We start from the raw sequence: 21,652 nt of genomic DNA on the forward strand, positions 1-21,652 counted from the left end.
TTAGTAGTTAAATTACTCGACGAGTTCGGTGGTCGATTTCTAAGCGATCAACCCTGCACCTGTTTCTTTCATCGATCATTTTTTCGCATCGATTCGTCGCGGAACCGAATCGTTTGGAAGGGAATACGCATGTTCTGATCGTATTATAAAAATTAATGTGCGTTAAATTTATTTTCATATTAAAGTTCGCGTTGAAACCCTATTAAAAAAAACAATTCTAGATCGAATGAAATACCTTTTTCCATAAAAATTTCTCTCGCGTGCACGTCCCCCTGGTTTCAAACCTGGAGGATTCCTCCACCAGAGATGAAGACCTCCTGGCAAGCGGCCCACGAAGCGGCTCGTGATCAAGAAGAAGAAGAAGAAGAAGAAAAAAAAAAAACATCCTTTTCATTCCCCGCGAAACAAAAACTCTCCCTCTCTCACACCTTCACTCTCCCTTAACAACACCTTACACGGTCCATTTAAAAGTGAAACGAGGAACAAAAGGCCTTTAGAGATAGAAGGAACGGGTCCCTTCGATCGAGTCCCGATGGATCGGGTTTATCCATCATCATCGCCGTTCGAAAGAATCAGAAAAGCCACAAAAAACGTTGGATCGCTTTCGATCCAAATCGAGGGATAACCGGCCAATGTCTGGGCCCGTCATTCCACTCCCGTAAGACCAAAAACCGGGGGTCCACTCCGGGCATTCCAAAGTCAGCAGGTACTAATGAAGTCGTGAGAGGAACGGTGCGGTTGAACGTCCTCTCTCCGAGGAGAAGAGAGAAGAAGAAGGGGAAGGAGGGGCCTCTGCGGATGATTTAGATTCCACCTAAACGATCTGTCTAACCGAGGTGAGGGCCCGTCAGTCGTGGGCTCCGCCTCGAGTTCATCGCTGCTCACCCGCTATAATGGATTTAATGAGAAGGTAGCCACCTCTGAAATCGTCGTTTCTCCTCCTCCTCCTCCTCCTTCTCGAGGGCCGCGTGTCCTTTGCGGCCGCGTAAACAGGTCGCATAATGGGTCTCTCTAAGGGGGGCAGAAACAATGGCGGATATTCGAGGGGATAATGAAGGTGGAAGGAAATTGTCGGATGCGAGTAAGAATTGGTAATTATTATTATTATTATTATTATTCTCGTTGAGCAGATGCTACTGGTCACGTTTCTTCTTTCTTTCTTTTCTGATGAAGAATGTCCTTTCAATCCGGTTCGTTTTTATCTCTGTGACACGACACGAGAGAAGAACGCGGTTTCAACACCTCGCGAGGAACGGAATGGATTCTGCAATTATTCGATTTGATGAATTTTCTTTCTTCTGCGTTTGATGGAGTTTTCGGCATTGGAAATGCTCGTGTCTTGCCTTTGTGTTTCTGACAAGCGTTGAAAAATTCCAATCGTGTGAACGCAACTTTCGTATCGGCTCTTCCATAATTCAACAACTTCTCTCTGAATTTTGAATAAACAAATACGATTCGAATATCATCCCAAAAATTGTAAACGATTTTTAAACGATGTTCAAAATCTTACATTCGATGATTGTTCGAATGATTAGAATGTATAAAAAAAGAAAAAAGAAGATTTTTAAGATTTCGCAAACACAAGTTTCCCAGGAATCGGATGTTTCTTTTATCGAGGATCGAAATCACGTTTGCTGGAGACGAGAGGTGTTTCCACGAGGTTTCAGGGGTGTCGCCAGAGGTGCGAGCCGCATGAATGGGCTCGAGATCTTCGAACGGCGATCCGCAGCTGTCGAACTTGGACAATGAAACATTCGCCCGAAACCGTTCTTCCATCGTTTTCCATCGCACCTCGGCCATCCGCGTGTCGAATTTCGATAGGCGACGAGCTACTTGGTCGTGGCCCTTTGTTTTCGGGGATTTTCCAGGCCTTTCAAAAGGCGGATCCTTGGATTTTTCGCGACCGAATCCCCCTCCCCATTGTTCGGCGCATTGAATCGGAGAACCAAACGAGGTGTTTTCCGGGGATCCATTGGATCCATTGAATCGATATACCCATTATGGGACGCGAAAATTTCGTAATCCCTCGTCTCCTATGGAAATCCCATTCGAAACTTTCTCGTAATGAGAATTTTCCAATTTTATCATATACCTTTTTTCCTGCAACTTTGCCCCTCTTGTAATCGATCTTTGTCTCGAAATTTCAACTTTTTCATTTTTCAATTTTATTAAAACTCTCGATTGTGACTAAAGAATGGAAAATATAAGGAAGAAAGAAGATTCCAACTAAATAGAAATAGAAAAAAAAAAATAGGAAAAACGAAGGTTAATTAGGATAAGATTAGGAGAGGGGGGAAAAATGGGAATAGAAAAATTAGGAAGAAAATAATGATACGTTGTACGATCAATCTTCGAAGGATAATACTTAACGTTTATTTTCCTTTTTTCACTTACAGTACAATATTTATAGATTATTTCTGCCGCTTTAAAGTCGTAATACTTGAATAATCGGTACAGTTTAAGAGGTTTATCGTAACGATACAAGTACAAAGATTACAGCGGGTCATGGACGTTTCACGAAAGCGTATCTCATTTCTATTATTTTTTCATTTCCCCTCCTATCATCTCTATTCCACCTCTCGCGAAACGTCTACAAAAGTTCTCTCTCTCTCTCTCTTTATCTATCTTTCCCTTTCTTTCTTTCCCTCTCTCACACATACACGCATTCTCACTCTTTCTCCTGTGAAATCATTCGATCGAACGTGCACGTGAGTTACACGAAAACGAAACAAGAAGGAAGAAAAACTGAAACTCGAGAAAGTACTTTGCAAGCATTTCTTTTCGCGGAAGAACAAACGAAAAATGAAAACAAATAATAATAATATTAATATTAATAGTAATAATAATAATAATAATAGATAAGGAGATAAGGAAGAAAAAATACTCGACAGATTTTCTGACACGATTGTTTGAAAAGATTTTTCTAAGTAATTTCACCGGTTATCAAATGTTTCTAATTCAAATAAAATAATAATAATAATAAAATTCTCTTGAATAATAAATAGTTAAAAAAAAGAAAAAGAAATCGAAAAGGAAAGATCCGTTTAACCGAGCGTTTATTCGATTAATTAACGAAGAATTTCATCACATGCCGTGTCTCTCAATCTTTTAAATATACTAAACGACGAAGAAAAGGAAGAAATTTTTTCCTCCTTTCTCTCCACTTTTTCCCTCGATTAAAAAGGATGGAGCGAGAAACGAGAAAATGTTTGGAAAGGGGAACGCGACGACGACGACGACGACGACGACGACGACGACGACGTATTCTTTCGACGAATCAAAGGGATCTATGTACAGTGATTACGAATCAAACGACCGCGCGAAAAACACGTTCTCCTTTTGGCTGTTCCGCTCCACGAAACTCTTATTCCGATCTGTGTCTGTGTATTAAATTGGCGCGTACGAAATGTCTCTTGGATAAAAGAAATTTTTTTCTAAAACGTATCGTTTACAATTAATTTCCAAATTCGTTTTATTCATCGATAGGAATTTATTGAATTTTTTCGCACGGTATTTACAACCTGTTCTAAGTTTCTAAGTTAGTTCGAAACGCGAATTATTATCGGAAAAAAGAAGAATTTTGTAGACAAACTGTGTAAAAAATTTTTAACATTTTTTTTTCAAGTCGAAATTAATACATATCTAAGGATAAAAGAATATCCTGCTCGTTTCCGGCAGAAGTCAAATTGATTAAAAATGACAATATTAAAAGCTTAACCTTTTGTCCAAAATGTAAAAGCACAAGAATATCCTGAGTCGCAATTAAATTCTCAATGTTCAATACAAATAACTTATAATAAATTTCTCCCTTTTTAATGATCGACCGAAATTAAAAAAAGAAGAAGAAAATTTCACACGCACCAATCTAATATATTCGTTCGAAACGAAACACCGTAGGATTACAAATCTAACACTACCGTTCATCCATAGAATAACTCGATTTGATTAATTGATCAAAAGGGGTGAATCGTTTCAATTACATAATACGTGTGTGCATATAAACTGTAAACTTCTAAAATCTCCATCATCGAGAACTCCGACGGATAGACCGCGGATAAGTTATTTAATACAAGTTTTTCATTCGACAAAATTACACGAAGAACGGAGAAGAAAATATAAATTGAAAAATAAAAATCCGTATTCGCTCTCGAGTAGAGATATCGTAGACAAAAACACGTGAAAAAACACTTTGCATCGAATGAAATTATTTCATCGCGTTGCTTCCCGAAAATTTTTACACAATCTCTTAATAAATTCCGCGGTCTATTGAATTTCGAAGATTGGCTCTGCGAGTGAAAAGGAAACACAAGGCGAAAGGTGTGGAAGGAAAACCGTTTTCGAGCGTCGTGCGCGATATAATAATCCTTGCTACACTATTTACACGGGAGCTATGTACAATTTTTCTTTATAATTTCCACCTCGAGAATGGAAGAAGAACCCTATTTACCCGAGATAAATAATCGTCACGCGTCGAAACTCGACGAATGGGGATGGCTAGAACACGGAGAGTATCGACTTTCGTTGTTGCTTTCAACGATTCCCGTATCGTTGACGGTCCTGGTTTCACTTCGATCTACAGGTGGATCTATTCGTGGTGGCCCAATTCGAATTTCTTTTCGGATCGTTTTGTCGAATCCGTTCGCGCGAACTCGGAGATCTCGTTCTTGGAATTTATCATCAAGTGTAAATTTAATCGATGATTCGCTCTTAAATTTCCATAGAGATTTGTGTGACGAATTTGGTTGTTATATTTTCTCTCTTTTTCATCGATCAAAATTTGGTTTTTATTTATCTCGTTGAAAGATCGTCGAAATCGATAAAAAATAATTCGACAGATAAAACTGCGGTTAATAAAACTTTTTATCTATATTCCATTTCTCTAATCTAATTCATGCAATTCTTTTTTTATTTCATCAGAATGTAATTAAATTATTTAATTACAATTTGATTAATAAAAAAAGAGTTAATAAATTAAAAAATGTTAATAAAACTTTTTCAATAATTGTAATTGAATTTAAATAATGATGTGATTTTTTCAAACGTTTCAAACATGTCCAAACTTATAAAATTATAAATGTTAAATTTTTATATTTTTTTTAGATGATTAAACATATATTTTACCTTCAAACGTATAATTGCCACTTAATTTTAATTTCACCAAATGATTAATAGAGCTATAATTTGAATAATTCGAATATTAGAGAAAGAGACTGAAAAAAGAAAAGAAATAAATTAAATCTATCGCAATTTTATAGTTCGAAGACTAATAGATAAATCAATGACATATATATACAATATATGTTATGTCAATTTTTAAAAATTGTTATTTCTTAAATCATAGTAGCATCTTTTATATTATTTTAATTGTCCGTAATTAATTAAATAAATTCGAAATTGCAAGTATGCGCGCGAGACAAGCATAGAATCGACGATGTTAGATAAGATTTCGATCGATATTTTTAATTGATTAATTAATTATCCGAATATTATACAATAACTCTCAGATAACTCAACGGGTATATTCGAAGCGAACGTATCAGACCATATCCATCCAACTACGTGTAATATAAAAAGAAAAGACGTATCGTGGAGATCCAAGCTGACCGCTTGCATCATTTCCCTGCAAAAGCAAAGTAAATTTCCAAGAACGAGAAATCCCCGTTCCGAAACCCGATATACCCGATCCCTACACACAAATACATATACGTATACCTGCGAAACGTTGCATCACGATCGTCATCATCACCAGCACGACCACGAGCATTACCACGACCACCACCACGAGCACAAGCACATCGCGCGCGAACACCAGTCGAGTGAAATCAGGGCAATTGCTCCTCGAAGATGGATCAGAGCTACGTTCTATCGGGTCAGAAGATGACAGTGAGCGGTCGTCTGAACGACTCGTTGCCAGGCGCGGGCGCCGTCTGGTAGCCGCTGTACTGGCTCATCTGGGGGCCCAGTATGCCCCCGGTTTGCACGGGGCCCGGATAGTAGGCCGGTAGGCTCGCGCCGGGGCTGGCCGCCGACGACGTGGACGTGGAGCTCGCGCTCGACGATCCCTGCTCGGTCCTCTCGTGCTGTTTGCTCACGTCGGGCGATTCCGCGGCCGGCGACCTCGTCGGCCCGCCACCACCCACCACGCTCCCCGGGCTCGACTCGTCGTAGAGCTTGTTGTGCTCGTAAGTGGGCCTGTTGTAATCGGCGATGGCAGGCTTCTGGTCCATGTAGAGCTTCGACTGCTCGAAGTAAGCCTTGGTCGCCGAGTCGAGGTAACTTCGGTCGAGATACGACTTGGGACTCGAGTCCAAGTATTTCGGGTCCGAGTACATGCTCATCGTCAGGGTGCTTGGTGGCATGTACGCAGCCCGGTACTTGTCGGCTTCCATCGAATATTTCATCGCGTCCATCGAGCTCACTACCTGGAGAACAGAAACGAGATCGATGTTAATTCGCCTGTTTATATATGATCAATATAATTACACAACGTAAGAAACGCAGAAAATTAATAGAAAGCGCGAATAGTATAAAGATATATCGTATTAAGCATATTACAAAGAAGTCTTACTTCTAATCTTTAGTAATAAAATCGGCGATTATGCCTCGAAACTTCATCGTGATTCACTCTCCCCCTCCCTCGATCAATTCCAATAAATCGAGGCAACAAAGGGGTCGCAACAATCGCGCACGATGCTCCCGAAAAGGGACGAAAATGAACGAAAGCGGCAAAGACAGGCGGACGCGCGAAGAAAGAGGAAAGGGACGAGGTGCGAGGAATTCGACTCGGTTCGAGTGGAGGGCGCAGGCCGCGAAATCGGCGGATCCATCCGCGACGAGGGAGGAGGAGGCGCGAGAGAGATTTGTTCTATGCGCGAGAGGACAAAGCTACCAATGGCTATAAATTTCGCAACGGGGCGGGGAGAGGGGAGGTGAAAGATCGGCCGCGGTCCTCCACCGGCCGTGAAACTGGCACGGATCCTTGGAAAAAAAAAAAAAAAAAGGAGAGAAGAAAGCGCGATTATTCCCGATTCTATAATTCGTGGACCGCGGCGGGCCCTTTGTCGGATCGTTAAGCGGCTTTGTCCGGATGATTTACATCCAGTCTTAGCTCCACTCTCTCCTCCCTGGGACGCTACACGTCCAATTGATTACCGCCTCGGTTTCCTCTTCTTCGCCCGCCTCGAAAGATACTGCGCGGAATCGGAAGATGCTCGACGGAACTGACCTCGGGATGGATTTCGAAATTCGAGCGTTATCCGCGCGCGGTGATATCGGATTTGACGTTGTTTCGAAGGGAAATAATAAATTTTTGGATTTTCGGTTAATTGGAATAATTGGAATCGTCTTTGTCTGGTAGATTTGGAAATTTAAGCCGAAGTAGTAGCCAAAGTGGTGGACATTGTTAAATGTTAATAATAAAATTCGTAAAGCTTGAATATAAAAATGACGAATGATCCAGTTGATCCAGGATGGAATACGTGAAGATCTGGGAATCATTTATTTAATCGTGGCAAATTAGATGTCCGATTATTTCAACGGAATCATCTTTCTCTCTCATCCTTTCCCAAATTTCCCAACTATTCGATCAGATTATATACGTACACCTCAAGTTTCTTTTGATTATCCAACTTCATATAGCGGAATGTGCATAAATTCGAAGAACAAAATCCGGTATTCGATTGAAAATCCAGTCTCGGGTTCGCCCCGAATCGAGGAGGGCGCGATGTGGGTGAAATATCGACGAACCGTGTGCAACAATGGCCCCTGGTTGACTTTCTCGCTTTAGCCAGAACCTTTTTTGACCCGGGAATAGAGAGAGGAGCCATTTGGAAAATAAAGTGCTCTCCTAGCAAAAGACATTCCATTCTCCTCCTCTGTCTTCGTTCCGCTCGTACACCGTGTTTTCCCTTCCTTCCTTTCTTCTCTCTTCGACCGTTTCCCTTCATATGCATCCTTCACGACGCACGCATGGCTTTTGTTAATGAAGACCAAACACTGGCAATACGATTAGTCGTTGGGCGCAGCCGGAACGCCTTGTTTAACGCGATAATCGAACCTCGTTAAAGAACGACGTGTATATCATCACAAGAAAAATTAAAGAGGAAGACGCGGATTCGATTCAATCTTTTCGCAAACATTTCAAAATTATCTGCTTCGCTTTCCAAACTTCGTTCAAACCAATACCTTACACACACATATATATATATATATATATCTTAAAAATTCATGATCGTCACGAACCTTCGTTTCCTTCGATTCTCCTCCGCCTCTTCTTCCTTCTCGAGTAATCGAATAAAATTACATAACGTTAATACATCAAATAAACCCTTCCATTCCCCGAATTATCCTGCAACGATTGTCACCCCGTTTTCCTCTTCCCTCCCTTCTCCTTCTTCCGACGTGCTCGGCGGAGGAGCGCGGTGAATCGGGGCGAGCAGCGAGGCTCGCAAGGTTAGAACGTTGGTCCTAAATGGCAAGGAAGAAAATGACGGCGATGACGGTGCCGTTTGGTCCGCGGCGAGGGACGATGACGCGCGCGCGCACACACACAGAGCGAACACAGAGATCGGGGTCCGGTTGCGGCGCGCGTTGGAATTCTTCGCTCGTGCTCGCCGGTTCGCCAATAATAGTCGGTCTGTATCGCGGCGCTGCGTCGTTCCAGACGCGTCGGCCATTCAGCCGTTGAATGCAGAAATAACTAGCTATCTGTTTGTCTCCCGTACCCAGCTGCGGAAATTCATACACAGACCACGGTCTCCGGTTTCTGTTTGCGAAGCCACCCGGGGGCCCCTTTTGTTGCGACAACGAATGAAACGTACCTACTCGCTCTCGTCCTCCGCCTCGTCCTCCTCCTCTTCTTTCTCCTCTTCCCGCGCTCGCCAAACCGTCGCCTCTCTCATCAACGATCTATCCTATCTTCCCTTTTAGGGAGGAGCAGATTCGCCCCCCTCTTGCGCTACCTTTTTTGGATTCTTCCTGCTTCTTCGATTCGTCCTTGCCTTCCTTTCTTTTTTTTTCTTTTCCTTGAGAAGGATCACGGTGAAAGTTTGGAAATTGCCCATTTCCTTTCACGAGTTATAGTTTTAGTGGTGGTGAGGGGGATGGTGTTGTTTGTCGAGAGAAGAGAAGGATTATTCCAGAAAAGATATTCCAGAATGTTTTAATTCAATAATTGAGGATTATAATTAACGAATGGGAACTGATTATGTTTAAAATTGAAGAGTTTTTTGAAGAATCTTATTACGTGAACTTTATTTATATTTTAGTGTGTTCGTATTTTAAAAGCGATAATATCGAATTTATCCTTGGCGAGCGACGAGATACACGTTTCGAAACGATTAATAGAATTTCGCTTGTTTGCCGAGGTAAGGGACACGCGTGAATGCGGCGATAAATCTCGAGATTCCCCGATCGGGTCTCTCCACGTCAAATTCTATTGAATAGGGACGCGCAAGAAATAACCGCGTGGGTGGCTCTTTTCCGCCGGCATCTCGATAACGCTCCCTGCGACCGTGTCTCACGCATTTTTCGTCTCTGACAAATCGTAATCGCCGATGCTCCCCTTCCACCTCTAAATATCTATTATCCATATCGTTCCTCTTTTCTCTTTTTCATCTTCGAAATTTTTGGCACTCAAAAATCGTCACGATCCGAACCTATTTTTCCTTTCCTCTCTCCCTTCAATTTGATAAAATTTACTTTCCATCTACTTTTTGGAATAATGAATGTTGAGCGAGTGAAAAAAAGAAAAAAAGACAGAAATAAACGAATAAAATAGAGGAAGAAAAAGTGCATAGAAATTACGAATCAGATTGGCAGAAAAATTTTTCACGGTGGAAACAACACTTTTCTCTCCCATTTTCCACGGGAATAATAACGGTAATAACACGTTGCGTTTCGATTACGTAACGAGGCACACCTCGTTTCCACGAACAAACGTGCAACGTGCATCGAATTCGGTCACCAATCTGTGACCAAGCACTCCCTTTGCCTTACCGATTCGCAATTAACATTCCACGCAACCGTCGCTTGTCGCAATCCTTGCACATTTTCCTTTTACACGTTCTTGCATCACTGGCACCCGTTCAGAAAAGAAAATCTTCCTTCTAAGATCGTCTAATACGCACGATTTCACGACTAATAAAACCGTGACACCGTGCTAATAATAAAATTCCTCGATCGAGAACGTGTTTTAAATTCTCCAAAAAAAAAAAGGCAAACGAAATTTCTCTTCAAATATCAGAACCCAAAACGCTTGAATGTATATATATAAATCATATATATAATATATAATATATATGATAATCATATATACAACATATAACATATATAAATATATATATATAAATGAAAATTTTGCGATTGACAAAATTTATCTCGAATCATTGAAATCGAGGATGGGAACGATGCTCCTTCCTTCCGCTACGATTCCCTCGATTCAAATTTCGAGCGCGAAAGACAAGGAGATATCGGAAACAGGGTAAACTGGTTCCATGGCGCGGTTTGTTTGTTTACGAGATGCATCGACTCACCTGAGCAGGTGCCGCCAGGCCGGCCGACATCGCCGCCGCGGATTGTTGTGCAGCCGCGGCCGCGGCCGCGGCCATGCTGGCCGCTGACAACGAGCCGTAAGCCGCTGCAGGCCCGTAGTATGAGCCCATTCCAGCTTGACCCATACTGCCGGCCATTCCTGCAACAGACAGTTTGTCACGTAATCAGAGAAAAATCTTTCCAAGGAATATCTCAAAGTGGGTTTCTGGGACGTGCCATTTTCGAGGTGGGAAAATTTAATATTTACATATATACATCGAAAGGAAATTCAAAGTTGAATTAGTTCCGCGATTGCGTGTGAGTATAGGATTGAAACGTGGTGAAAAATTTTATTATTTTCGAAATCGATAAATTTGGAAAACTCGAGTCGTCTTCTGTGGATAAAGATTCGAGAATTCAGAAAAATTCTTGGCTCAATTAATCAAAAAAAAAATATCTTCGACGATTCTTCCAAAAGGAAGAATTCTTTTTGGGGGAAAGAAAAATACTACTTTTGTCCCCATACTGGTCCCACGACGAAGGATTCCACTGGACGAGGAAAGGGGGGACGGCCGGTTACAAAATCGCGATTAATAATCGGCCCCGTGAATTCTTCGTTGCCGGTCATAAATCTCCCCGCCAATCATCCCCGCGTTTCTTTCGCGCGACGTTTCCTTCGTCATCGGTTCTTCATGCTTGCCGGCAACGAGCGGCTCGTTGGCCACGGCCATTCTTTCCGCCGTTCGTTTCCGTCGTTCGGCGACGATGATCGATAAGCTTACGGATCGGAGCCGCGATATTAATCTCGGTGAAAAAAAGGATCGAGCCCAGCCGAGTTCGGTTAATCATCGGTATTGTCGATCGACGAAAGGTCGTGGATCGAAAGCCGATCGAGGCTCGGCTCGATTAAAGGTATATTGTGGAGAGACGTTTTTGTCTCTCTTGCGTGAGACAGGTGTCGAGAAAGACAACGAGGAATTGTTCCATAATTTTTTTTCTTTTTTTTCCTCTCGAGAAAAACGTGGATGTCGAAGATCGAAATTCGAGCAAATTCGAGCAGTGGCGATCGACATTTTTGCGAAACAATCGATACGCTTTCCAGACTCCTAGATTTATAGAAGATTATTTCCATAACGTCATAATAGTCCCTTTTTTTTCTCATCTTCGAAAAAATTAACATCAACCTGAAAAAGGATCGATTCGCGAAAAAAAAATAGGAGAGGGAAATAAAGAAGGGAGGTGAAAAGGTAAGAAGGTGGACACCAGCGATAAATCGGGGATTACCGATCGCGTTTCAAGGTGTCGCGTGGGCGATGGGATAAATTCCGGCTTTAATCGGCCGTTCCCATTGCTGGAATTAATAATTTTGTTCGGTTATGCCGCGAGATCACGGATGGAAGGGGACGCGAATCTCCACCCCTTTCGCGCGAAACGTTAAGAGATTGCATAGAATTGCGATAATTTTTATATTATCTTTATCTAATCTCGAGACGATTTATATCCAATAATGATTAATGATTAATTCGATATATGATTCGGTTTACGTGGTTTAAGTTAAGTTAAAATATTAATAAATCGAGATAAAGATACGCGTTTAGAAATTATTATTGTAAAAATTGTCGCATTGGAAAGTTCCTGGAATTTTACAATAATAAATAATATTGATAAGATAAATTTATAAATTTACAATCGAACCTCTCGAATTTGCAAACTTGAATAATGGACAAAAAAATTCTCTCTGAATGCATAATTTCGTAAAGGTGATCGGTAAAGGATATTGATTTTGTCCCTCCTTTTCCGTCTCCTTTTAACCTTCGTGAGGTGTTGGCGAGCAAAAGGTGGCACGGTGGCACGCGCATAAGACAAGTGCGTGGGTGGTTGGGATAAATTATCGGCTTAGACTTGGAATTTCTGGCCAGGGGTTTCCGCTCGTGCAGATAGCACGACTTAAAACCGTAACTTAAGAGCGAATCTCTCTCTCTCTCTCTCTCCCTGGCCGGAAATTCGCGCTACTTTTTCTTCTTTTTTTCTTCCTTCTTCTAACAGCAGAGAAAAACCTACTAACTATCTACGAAAGTCACGAAATCTTTTTTTGAAAACATTAAGCCTGTTATTTATCGCCCGACTCTTTCTCACCCAACTACCAATTTCACATCTCACAGAATTTTACGAATTTCGTGGATCCGAATCTCCGATGATCTATCCCTCATCCAAATCCAAATCTCTTTCACTCTCTTACTCGTCGAATCGAAATTTTCGAATTAGAAAAGAGAAAAGAAAAAAAATTCCACGAATCTCACGAGATAAAAGATCTGCACGATTCGGCCGCGTGCACGGGATGATCACGTGCTTCTCGAACGACTGGGGGGGAGAGGAGGGGGCGTAATCGTACGCACGGGGGTTAAGACAATTCGAATAAATAATGGGCAAGCGACATGTTTATGCTCTCGCGTGCATAAAGCCAATGAATCGTTTGGCGGGGAGGAGGAGGGGAGGGACCCTTCCGCGCCCAAGGGAATTATTCCACGATTTATTCCACATCCCCTCCCAGAGCAAAGATACTCCCCGCGATACTACCGCTCCCCCTCCAACTTTTGACCCGTGTTTTCGAAAATAAACACGGGGCAACGTCGCGTGACTACTTAACTTATTTCTCCTTCGCTTCCTCTCCTCCTTTCACGATCCGATTTTTTACGCGGGGATAGAAATGTTTTTCAACCCATATCAATCCCCTTGCGATGAACAACAGTCGCGAATGTATCAAATAATTTTTGTTACGATCATCTTATTTATAAGAATATATATATATATTCGTAGGGAGATATTACACGCTGAATTGTCCGATTAAATGTCGCGTGAGCAAGAAATAATTTTGTCTATGCCGATCTTATTTACGACAAGTTTCCAATAATTTTCCATTTATCACCTACAATTTGGTTTCAACTATTTTATGCCACTTCAGAATAATTATAAATACGTAATTCTTAAAAGTTAAGAAACATGTTATAACCTCGTTTCCTAATCTCGTATACAAATATATAGACTTTAAAAAAAAATAATTCCTACATGTATCTATAACTTCCACTTAAAGAACCTACAAAATAGGGAACCACGCAATAATTATTCGTCTCACAGAAACATAAGAAAAAAAGAAAAAAAAACAGCTTCTTCGAATCCGAACTCATTCGTTCAACGATCATAATTTCGATTGTTCGAATCTCGCTCTTTCTTTTTTTGGAGAAATTCAAAATTACATAATCCGGTGCGAGAGACAATGGGCACAATGGAGAGGGCGGGATGTCAAACAAATCTGTGCAAAGGAGCCGAGTCGAGGGGGATACGGGATTCATCGAACATCTGTTACCCGCCGATCTCGCGGGGATGGTACTGGCGATAGATAAGGAAGCGAGGATCGGGAATCGACAGATGCCGATCTAGTAATTGAACGCAACCTTGTGCCATTGTCGCGGCAACGAAACGGGAGTGACGGGAGACGTGAACGATACTCGGTGGAGGAGGAGAAGGGAGAGGAAGAGTTTGGGGGTCGAAGATCGGTTTCGAAGATTGGAATATCGTTCAGAATCTGATTTAAGTTACGATGAAAGTAAACGTTCGGAAACGATCCTTCTTAAACGGTGCGATTTTGAGAATATTCCCGAGGAAAGAAAAATTTTGCGAGATTACAATCACAACGATCAACCGAGCAAGAATCGTATCGTGTGTATATAAGTTTAAACGAAATTCTTATTAATGTATCCAAACAAGAAGAAACTCTGGCAAATTCTTTTTCCACGTTTATCATTATTCACCTATCCTTGGCTGAGTTGAAACAAAGAAGGTCGCGATGAAACAACGACAAAAGGAGAATAAGGAAAGAAGTGACCAGACGGGGCCGTCATCAACGTCCCTGCATTCTCCGTTTGGTTATGATAATGCGAAAACGACGGTGGCCGGCCGAGGGGGTGTGGATCGAGAGCCTTTGAGCTCTTTCCAAAAGCGGGCAACGCGTGAACCATTAGAACCGGTGGAGAGACGGTGGAGAAAATGGCGCGGAGGAAACGAGGGTCGGTCGAACCTCGAAGAAATCGCCATTATAAGACTTCCGACCACGGAAACCTGGGGGGCATCGCCGCCAACAATGCGCGGCTGAAAACGAAAAAAAAAAAAAAAGGAGGAAAAAGAAAAAAGAAGGGAGATAAAGAATATCAAAGCCACGAACAGACGAAACTGTTCCTCCTCCATTGTTCCACGCCCGCAACACACCTCCGAATCGCGAGGTTTTCGCGAGGGATCGATCCTCGCCTCTTCTGTTCCCGCCTATCGTAATTGCATTGTTTCCTCGGTATCAGGGGGAGGGCGTTTCAAAAAGGGATAATTGCGCGCGGATTGTGAAAGATCCTTTCTTTTTCTCGATCGGTGAAGATTAATGGGTGGCTCGCGATATTGAGATCTTTTTCTTCTTCTTCTTCTTTCAAAGATCGCTTAAAGTAGGAATAAAGTAATGATAAGATGGATCGAAGAGGAATTTTTGGAAATTTGTATCGGGGCCAGAAATAAATACGAAGCAAGTTCGTGAAAGGAATTGAAAAGAGATTTGTGAAATTTATCATGAAAAAGATGAATGGTGATTTTAATTTTTTTTTTTGGAAGTACGATTTTTTTTGTAATAACGATTTTGAAGTAATGTCGTTAAATAAATAAAATAGGCGTTATCTATTTGTGGAAATTGATAGCGTTTATTAAAAATATCGGTACTCACCGGTGCGAAATGCGTCCATAGGCACGCTAGGATATGGAATACTGTAAGGATATCCTTCTTTCCGTAAAGTTTTCGGTTTTCTTCTAGGCCTGTATTTGTAATCTGGATATTCCTTCATGTGTTGGGCCCGTAACCTTTTCGCCTGATCAATGAACGGTCGTTTCTCATCCTCCGTTAAGAGTTTCCATTCGGCACCTGGAACAATACATCATTTCGATTAGTTAGTTAGAATTAATATAACGAATTGCTACGTTCTTGAAGAATTCGCGTTGAATACCGTGCTTGAAAAATTATTAGAGGAGTGTACATATATAAAAAAAAGAAAAGAAAAGAAAAGAAAAAATTTTTGACTGATACTCGAGTGCACGAGTTCGAGAGAATGAAAATTTCAATCGGAAAAGTTTTTGTACATATGATTAATTTCCACGTTCAAATATTTCTATCTTCCTTCGTAAACTCATCAACGAGTTTCGAAATCGACGAATAGTTTATAACTGTATACACATAATATTTCTCGCAGGTGAAAGTGTCAAGAGAAAACTAATTTCAAGAACAATATATAATAATAAATATAAAAACAAAAAAGTATGAAAGTTTTTCATGAAAAAAACAAAGAAAAAAAATTAAAAAAAACGAATATTTCGTCGAATATTAACCGATAAATATATATAATACATCAAACTAATTCGATTGATATTAATATCGAATATAATTAAAAATAAATATTCAAGGAAACGACAGTGATTAACGTAACCTTAAAAATTTAAATTAAATCGCGAATTAAATTAATCGAACGTAGGGAACGATTAGTGCGAAATTAGTACCAATCAATCTTCGACGTGGTAAAATATTTATGCACCGATGATGAGATCAAAACAAATCTCCAAGACAAATGTAAAGCTATTTCTCCCTCGAACATCTTGCGAGACTATCGTGTACGCATACAATTTATCTCAACGAACGAAAAGTAGGAAATATGCACCATTTGTTAACCGCTCGCTTCCTTACGCACCATCAATACTGTCTTTCAACGCCAGCACGCTACGTATTTCTCAGTTTCCTCTGGATAAAATGGATCTTGCAATTTTTCCACTAATTTTTTCTCTTTTTCTACGAGCCTTCAATTTGCGAGAGGAGAATGAGGTAACGTGTTCCTCATACACACGTCGCTCGTTCTCTCTCGCGTATTGTATTTGCAGTTCGTATAAAGCAGTTTGTAAACGAGCGATAGGCACTTGGATAACGCGTCCGATCAATGAGTATAAAAGGCATTCGGACGCTGTGTTTACCCGATGAAACGGCCGTGTTGTGTGCCACCGGCGGCAGAGTCAGCCGTTATGGCTGAATTATCGACGAGCTCGTAATAGCGCCTCATTTAAATCCGCCTTGTTCGCGGCGGCCCATCTGGAAAATTGTATTTTCGATTCTTTTCCGGCGAACTTCTTCCATTTTCTTCTCCCCCTCTTCTTTTTCAACTTGTCAATTTTTTTCTCGATTTTTTTAATGCGACACAGATTGTCGATTATTCGTGTTAATTCAAAGAAGGCAAATCCGATTTCTCGGACAATAGGAAGAAGGAAATTTCGTTGGATAATAATCACGTGCGCGAAATAATTAGAAATCGAATGATTAATTAAGAATTGATTCTTTTTCATCTCGGATAGATGGAGGTTATTGAAATTCGAATAAATATACAAGGAAAGTTATTTTATTTATTAAATGGCGAACAGGGGATCGGTATCGTCCTTTTTATCGTGAATTTCTTAGAAACGAGTCACGAGTCACGAGAGTGATTGTAGATTTGAATAAAAGGTTTGAACAAAGAAACTTTTATAGTCTATTATAGAGGCATTTGCAAAACTACCAACTGATCCAGTGGAGTACAGTGAACTTGTATTTCAGACAATGAAACGTTCGATGAAATATTGTCTGTAAATATTTTTTTCAAACTGAATTTAATAGATACGAAACATTATTTTCGAATAATTTTCAATAAATATTCATGATTTTCGCATCAAGCTTTTATAATTAAACAACAATTGATAATTAAATAACAACTATCATCTAATAAAATAAAACTTATGACCCGTGTCATAAAGAACGAGGAAAAGAAATTACAAAAATATCACGAGAATAAAATTCTTATCTCAGAGCCGATGTAAATACATACGTAAAATTATACACTTAAATCCCTCGAAAATAGAAATCCCTAAAAACTTTCGCAATTCAATTCCGTCTTTGCTCCATTCCTTTTTTCCTTCGATCAAAAATCCCAAATATATAAAAAAAAACAACGGTGTTTTCGAACGTCCGATATTCGCGTTTCAGTTACTTTACAGCGTCAAAAGACAGGCGGTCGTTCGCCTGAAACAATGTTCTCGCGTCCTCCACGTTCGCCATTTCGGTTGTTCCTTCGAGCGATCCGATCGTTTCGTCGAGAATTAATTACTACTTGTTGTCGGGGGTGTTAGTTGTGGCTCGGCGTAAACAAAGCGTGAAATCCTGCCATCCCGGAAACGGAGGCTGGCTCGAACGAGAAAACGACGCCAAGTCCGCGATTCCAGCCCCTAAAACAAAGGCAACCAGCCTCGCGATGTAACAATGGCCGCCGATGTCGAGACGGTTGCCGTCTTTCCGCGTCGATCTTACACGGATGTGCACGAAGAAACGATTTACTGGCTGTTTCTTGGCTTGGTTGGTGTACAATACAGCCTCGATTCGTTAGAGTAATTGCATACGCACGGTAATACGAAGGGTGAAATTAATCTCGAAGCAAGTAGCGAGAGTCCAGAAACGAATCGTTTGAATGAAGATCGATGTCATGGAGTTATTAGATGAAATCGAAGGAATTATTTGATTCGATGTTCAGATCGTTTAATGCTCTTTTCCTCGAATCGATTACGGTTTTGATAAAGTAATCGCACAAAATTAATATTTATTATGCTGACACGTTAGCGGCAAAAGTAGAGCCGATGGTGAGTATATCGTTTCGCTTTGTTTCCAAAATTCCTGCCATTTATTATCATATATTGTTGTGCAGCAGTAGAAAATCTTTCTAGAAATCGGACTCGGATTGTTTTTCAAACAAAAGGCGTAATAAACGACGACGAAAGGCAAACAAACGGGGACAAGAACGGCAGAAATCCGAAAAGAAGAATAAGGATAAGAAACGAGGCCAAGGAGAGGAGGCTCGCAATATTCGACAGCAATATCAAGAACGAGCACGTTCCGGCCGGGCATACAACGAATCGCTCAAGGGGGATGAAAGTTCTCGATACAGAGTGGAGATACAGTGGCGGAAATTCGAGGCGCACCGGAGCAGATATACCGGGGAGAGGATGGGATTCACGTTGCCCGATGGATCTTTTACTCTCCTCGTTATTGTTGCTGACAGCAGGCAACGACAATGGAAAGAGTTGCTCGGTGTATAGCGGAGCACACGGACGAAGAAAGACATAGGCAGAGGGAAAGAAGGAAAGAGAGAGAGAGAGAGAGAGAGCGGGCTAAACAATACGGACACGTGGTGGTTCACAATGAAGTTCGAGGAACGGTTGCACGGAGAGGAGAACGGAACAAGAGAATACGAGATTTTTGTCTTCCGGCACAATGTGCAGCGCTGATAACGCATTCGAGCCGAGCCGACTGGTGTCGAGCCATTCTTAATCCTTGTTCCACGTCCCAGTCTTGAATACGGTTTCGGAGGGTGGAAATATAGTGTTTCGAAATAATAGTTCAATGGAGCGCTGTTTGGATCTGTTTCGAGCTTATTGGGATATTGCCTGTCGGCGAAGAAGGGTGGCGAGATTTCGATTTAACTGGAAAGTGGTTGCTTCGTATTCGAACAGGTTATTGTTATTTTCCTATAGAGAGATATTTGACGCCGTGCTCGACTCATTTCCAATTTCTTCCCCTTCGAATATTCCTTCCTTTCCCCTTTCTTTTTCTATCTTCACCTCCAAGATGAATATTTCGCTATTAATCAATTATGCGTATATACAACAAAAGAATTGAAAAGAATAAATTTTCCACCGAATTCAAAAAAGAAAAAAAAATCCCTTCGCAATATTCGATCGATGCGCCCACCACCCCCTGATGCACTGCACCTCTTCACCAAAGGATGGTTTTCTTCCCGGCATACGCTATTTACATTATAGCCTATTCCAATCGATACACGTTTCCTCGGTCTGAAAGGCAGGTGGCACGGATGAACAAGGAGTGAGGTGGAACAGAGGGTGGCGAACGGACTCTGCTCGGGGGTGGGTCGGTGGCGTATTTGTTTAGAACAAAGGATTCCCGCCACCGTCGGTATTAGTAGGTAGGTATTCTCGGCCACCACTCTCCTTCCTCCTCTTTCCGCGCTTTCGGCCACGTCGTCGTCGTCCTCCTCCTCCTCCTCCTCCTCCTCTTCGTCGTCGTAGTCGTCGACGACGATGCCGGCGACGACGACGACGACGACGACGATGAGGACCGGGCTTAAAGCACAATGGCGCCCGCCTTTCAGTCCTTTCGCTGGCGAACAATGCCGTTTATTTAACATCGTTTAAAAGTACAAAGCCTGTTAATTAATGGACGGGGTCGAAGAAGAGAAAGAGAGAGGGAGAGGGGAGGCAGAGAGAGAAAGAGAGAGAGAGAGAAAGAGAGAACGGTGGCGGAAGCCAAGGGAAGAGGAACTCGGAGGAGAGGACAGGCATGGCGACGGGGAGCCATTGCTTGCGCGGCTTTTACCACACCAACGACGCGCTATTGCATTACTATTTCTGAAGGCAGCTGCTATTAGTCCACCAGAGAGCTGCTACCAAGGCACTGCCTTTGCTTTCTTCTCTTCTCCTTCCTCCTTCTTCGTCCTCCCCCTCCCCTCCTTTCCTCCCTCTTTCTCTTTCTTTTTTTTTATTCTTTCTTCTGCTCGTCTTCATTGTCGCGGCCGAAACTAGGCTACTACCGCCGCTACTACCAGGACTGTTCTCTCTCTCTCTCCCTCTCCCTCTCTCTCTCCATTTTCACGTTTGAAGGTTTCTTTCTTCTGTACGTTATTTTCCTGTTTTTCCTTTTGTTTTTTTTTCCTTTTTTTATTTTATTCTTTCTTCCCTTTTCCCTCTCCTCCCTTATTCTTTCTTTCTCGCGTCTTTGTTCCTCTTTGTTCCTCGTTAAGCGTGCCTCGTTGCGGAGCGGACAGAGGGCGCAGTGTGCGCGCGCGCGAAATTTGTTTGGCTTCCATTTGTTTTTTTCTTTTTGTGGAATCGAACGGAGGAACGGAGCAGCCCGTTGGTTTTCTTTCTTTTTTTCTTTTTTAAGTTAATTAATTATCTCGGTCGAACGGCTGCCTTCTTTTCTATTCCCGCTCGTTTCGGGGTTACGAGTTTCCTGTAACTTTTCGGCCGCATTTTAGCGCCGATGATGATGACACGATTGTTTCCACCGTCCACGCTTTTGTTATTCGAACGGGGAACGGTCTTTCTTTGGATTATGAATAGGGAAACGAAGAACAACGTAAATGTTTCGAACAACGTTTGAAACAACGTTTCAACTTATTATGAAGAGAGGGAGGAGGAGGAGGAGGAGAGGATTATTTAGAAGTTTCTCGCGAGGATTTCGCTTCGTAACGTTGTTTTGTTAATTCTTTATTTCGGGCAGGGAAAAAATATGAAAAGTAATTTACGTCTTGTTCCAATCCTTCTGACAAGCGTGACTAACTAAAGAACACTTTTTATACGAAATGCGAATTTTCAGTTGAAACAACCTCAAGGAAAAACTGCAACTGTTGCAAAAGTGAGTTTCTTTTTTTTTTTTTTTTCAAGAAAATACTCGTCGAGGGAAGAAGAATTTTGCTCGAAAGACTAATTTTCTCGGTAACTCTTTCAACGGAGGGAATTTTATTCAGGATGCAATTTTTTCTTTTCTTTTCTTTTCTTTCGTTTTTTTTTTTGAACACACGGAAAGAAGACGGTTTAAGAGAGGAAATTCCATTTAGAGGAATTACTATTCAGAGGAACAGCTTCCCGATTCAAATGTCGCGAATCTTCTCGCAAAAGACAGTGAACCACCATCCTTCAAAAGAATATTTTTCACGATATATAGTTCCTCTGACGAGCGAAGAAAAACAGGGGGTGGCGAAGCACGTTGCCAGAGCAGTCGTCGCATTGTCGATCGATCCACAGACCCATTCTATCTAGAAGCCTGTTCCCGACGATGAAACGTGGAAATTGGAAAACGTTTCCTGCATTTCCTGTCTGCGCGGAGACGCGACGCAACGGCTAGGGCAGAAACAAACTTATTTCAACGACAAAGAAAAACAGCGACGTAAAAAAGGTGGAACAATTTTGTTAAACCAAAGTACGTTGACGAGATGTTATTCATTAATTTATT

At 41.5% G+C, this 21,652-nt stretch overlaps 1 protein-coding gene across 3 annotated transcripts in view; it reads right to left on the reverse strand.

Annotated features, from left to right (window-relative positions):
- Nucleotides 1-2,350: 2,350 nt before the first annotated feature.
- Nucleotides 2,351-21,652, reverse strand: part of LOC108001754 (transcription factor Sox-19b-like) — a 106,696-nt gene continuing 87,394 nt past the window's right edge. For 2 of the 3 annotated variants that reach the window (XM_062081876.1, XM_062081878.1), the window contains 3 exons: nucleotides 15,290-15,484; nucleotides 10,533-10,690; nucleotides 2,351-6,422 (listed from right to left, as the gene is read on the reverse strand). In XM_062081876.1, the coding sequence (XP_061937860.1) occupies nucleotides 5,871-6,422; nucleotides 10,533-10,690; nucleotides 15,290-15,484 (905 nt within the window). In that variant the 3' untranslated portion in view covers nucleotides 2,351-5,870. Of the gene's footprint in view, nucleotides 6,423-10,528; nucleotides 10,691-15,289; nucleotides 15,485-21,652 lie in introns of all 3 variants that reach the window. The other variant, XM_062081877.1, reaches the window with a different exon arrangement.

This window comes from Apis cerana, linkage group LG11 (genome assembly GCF_029169275.1).
Source record: "Apis cerana isolate GH-2021 linkage group LG11, AcerK_1.0, whole genome shotgun sequence".
Taxonomy (NCBI): Eukaryota; Metazoa; Arthropoda; class Insecta; order Hymenoptera; family Apidae; genus Apis; species Apis cerana.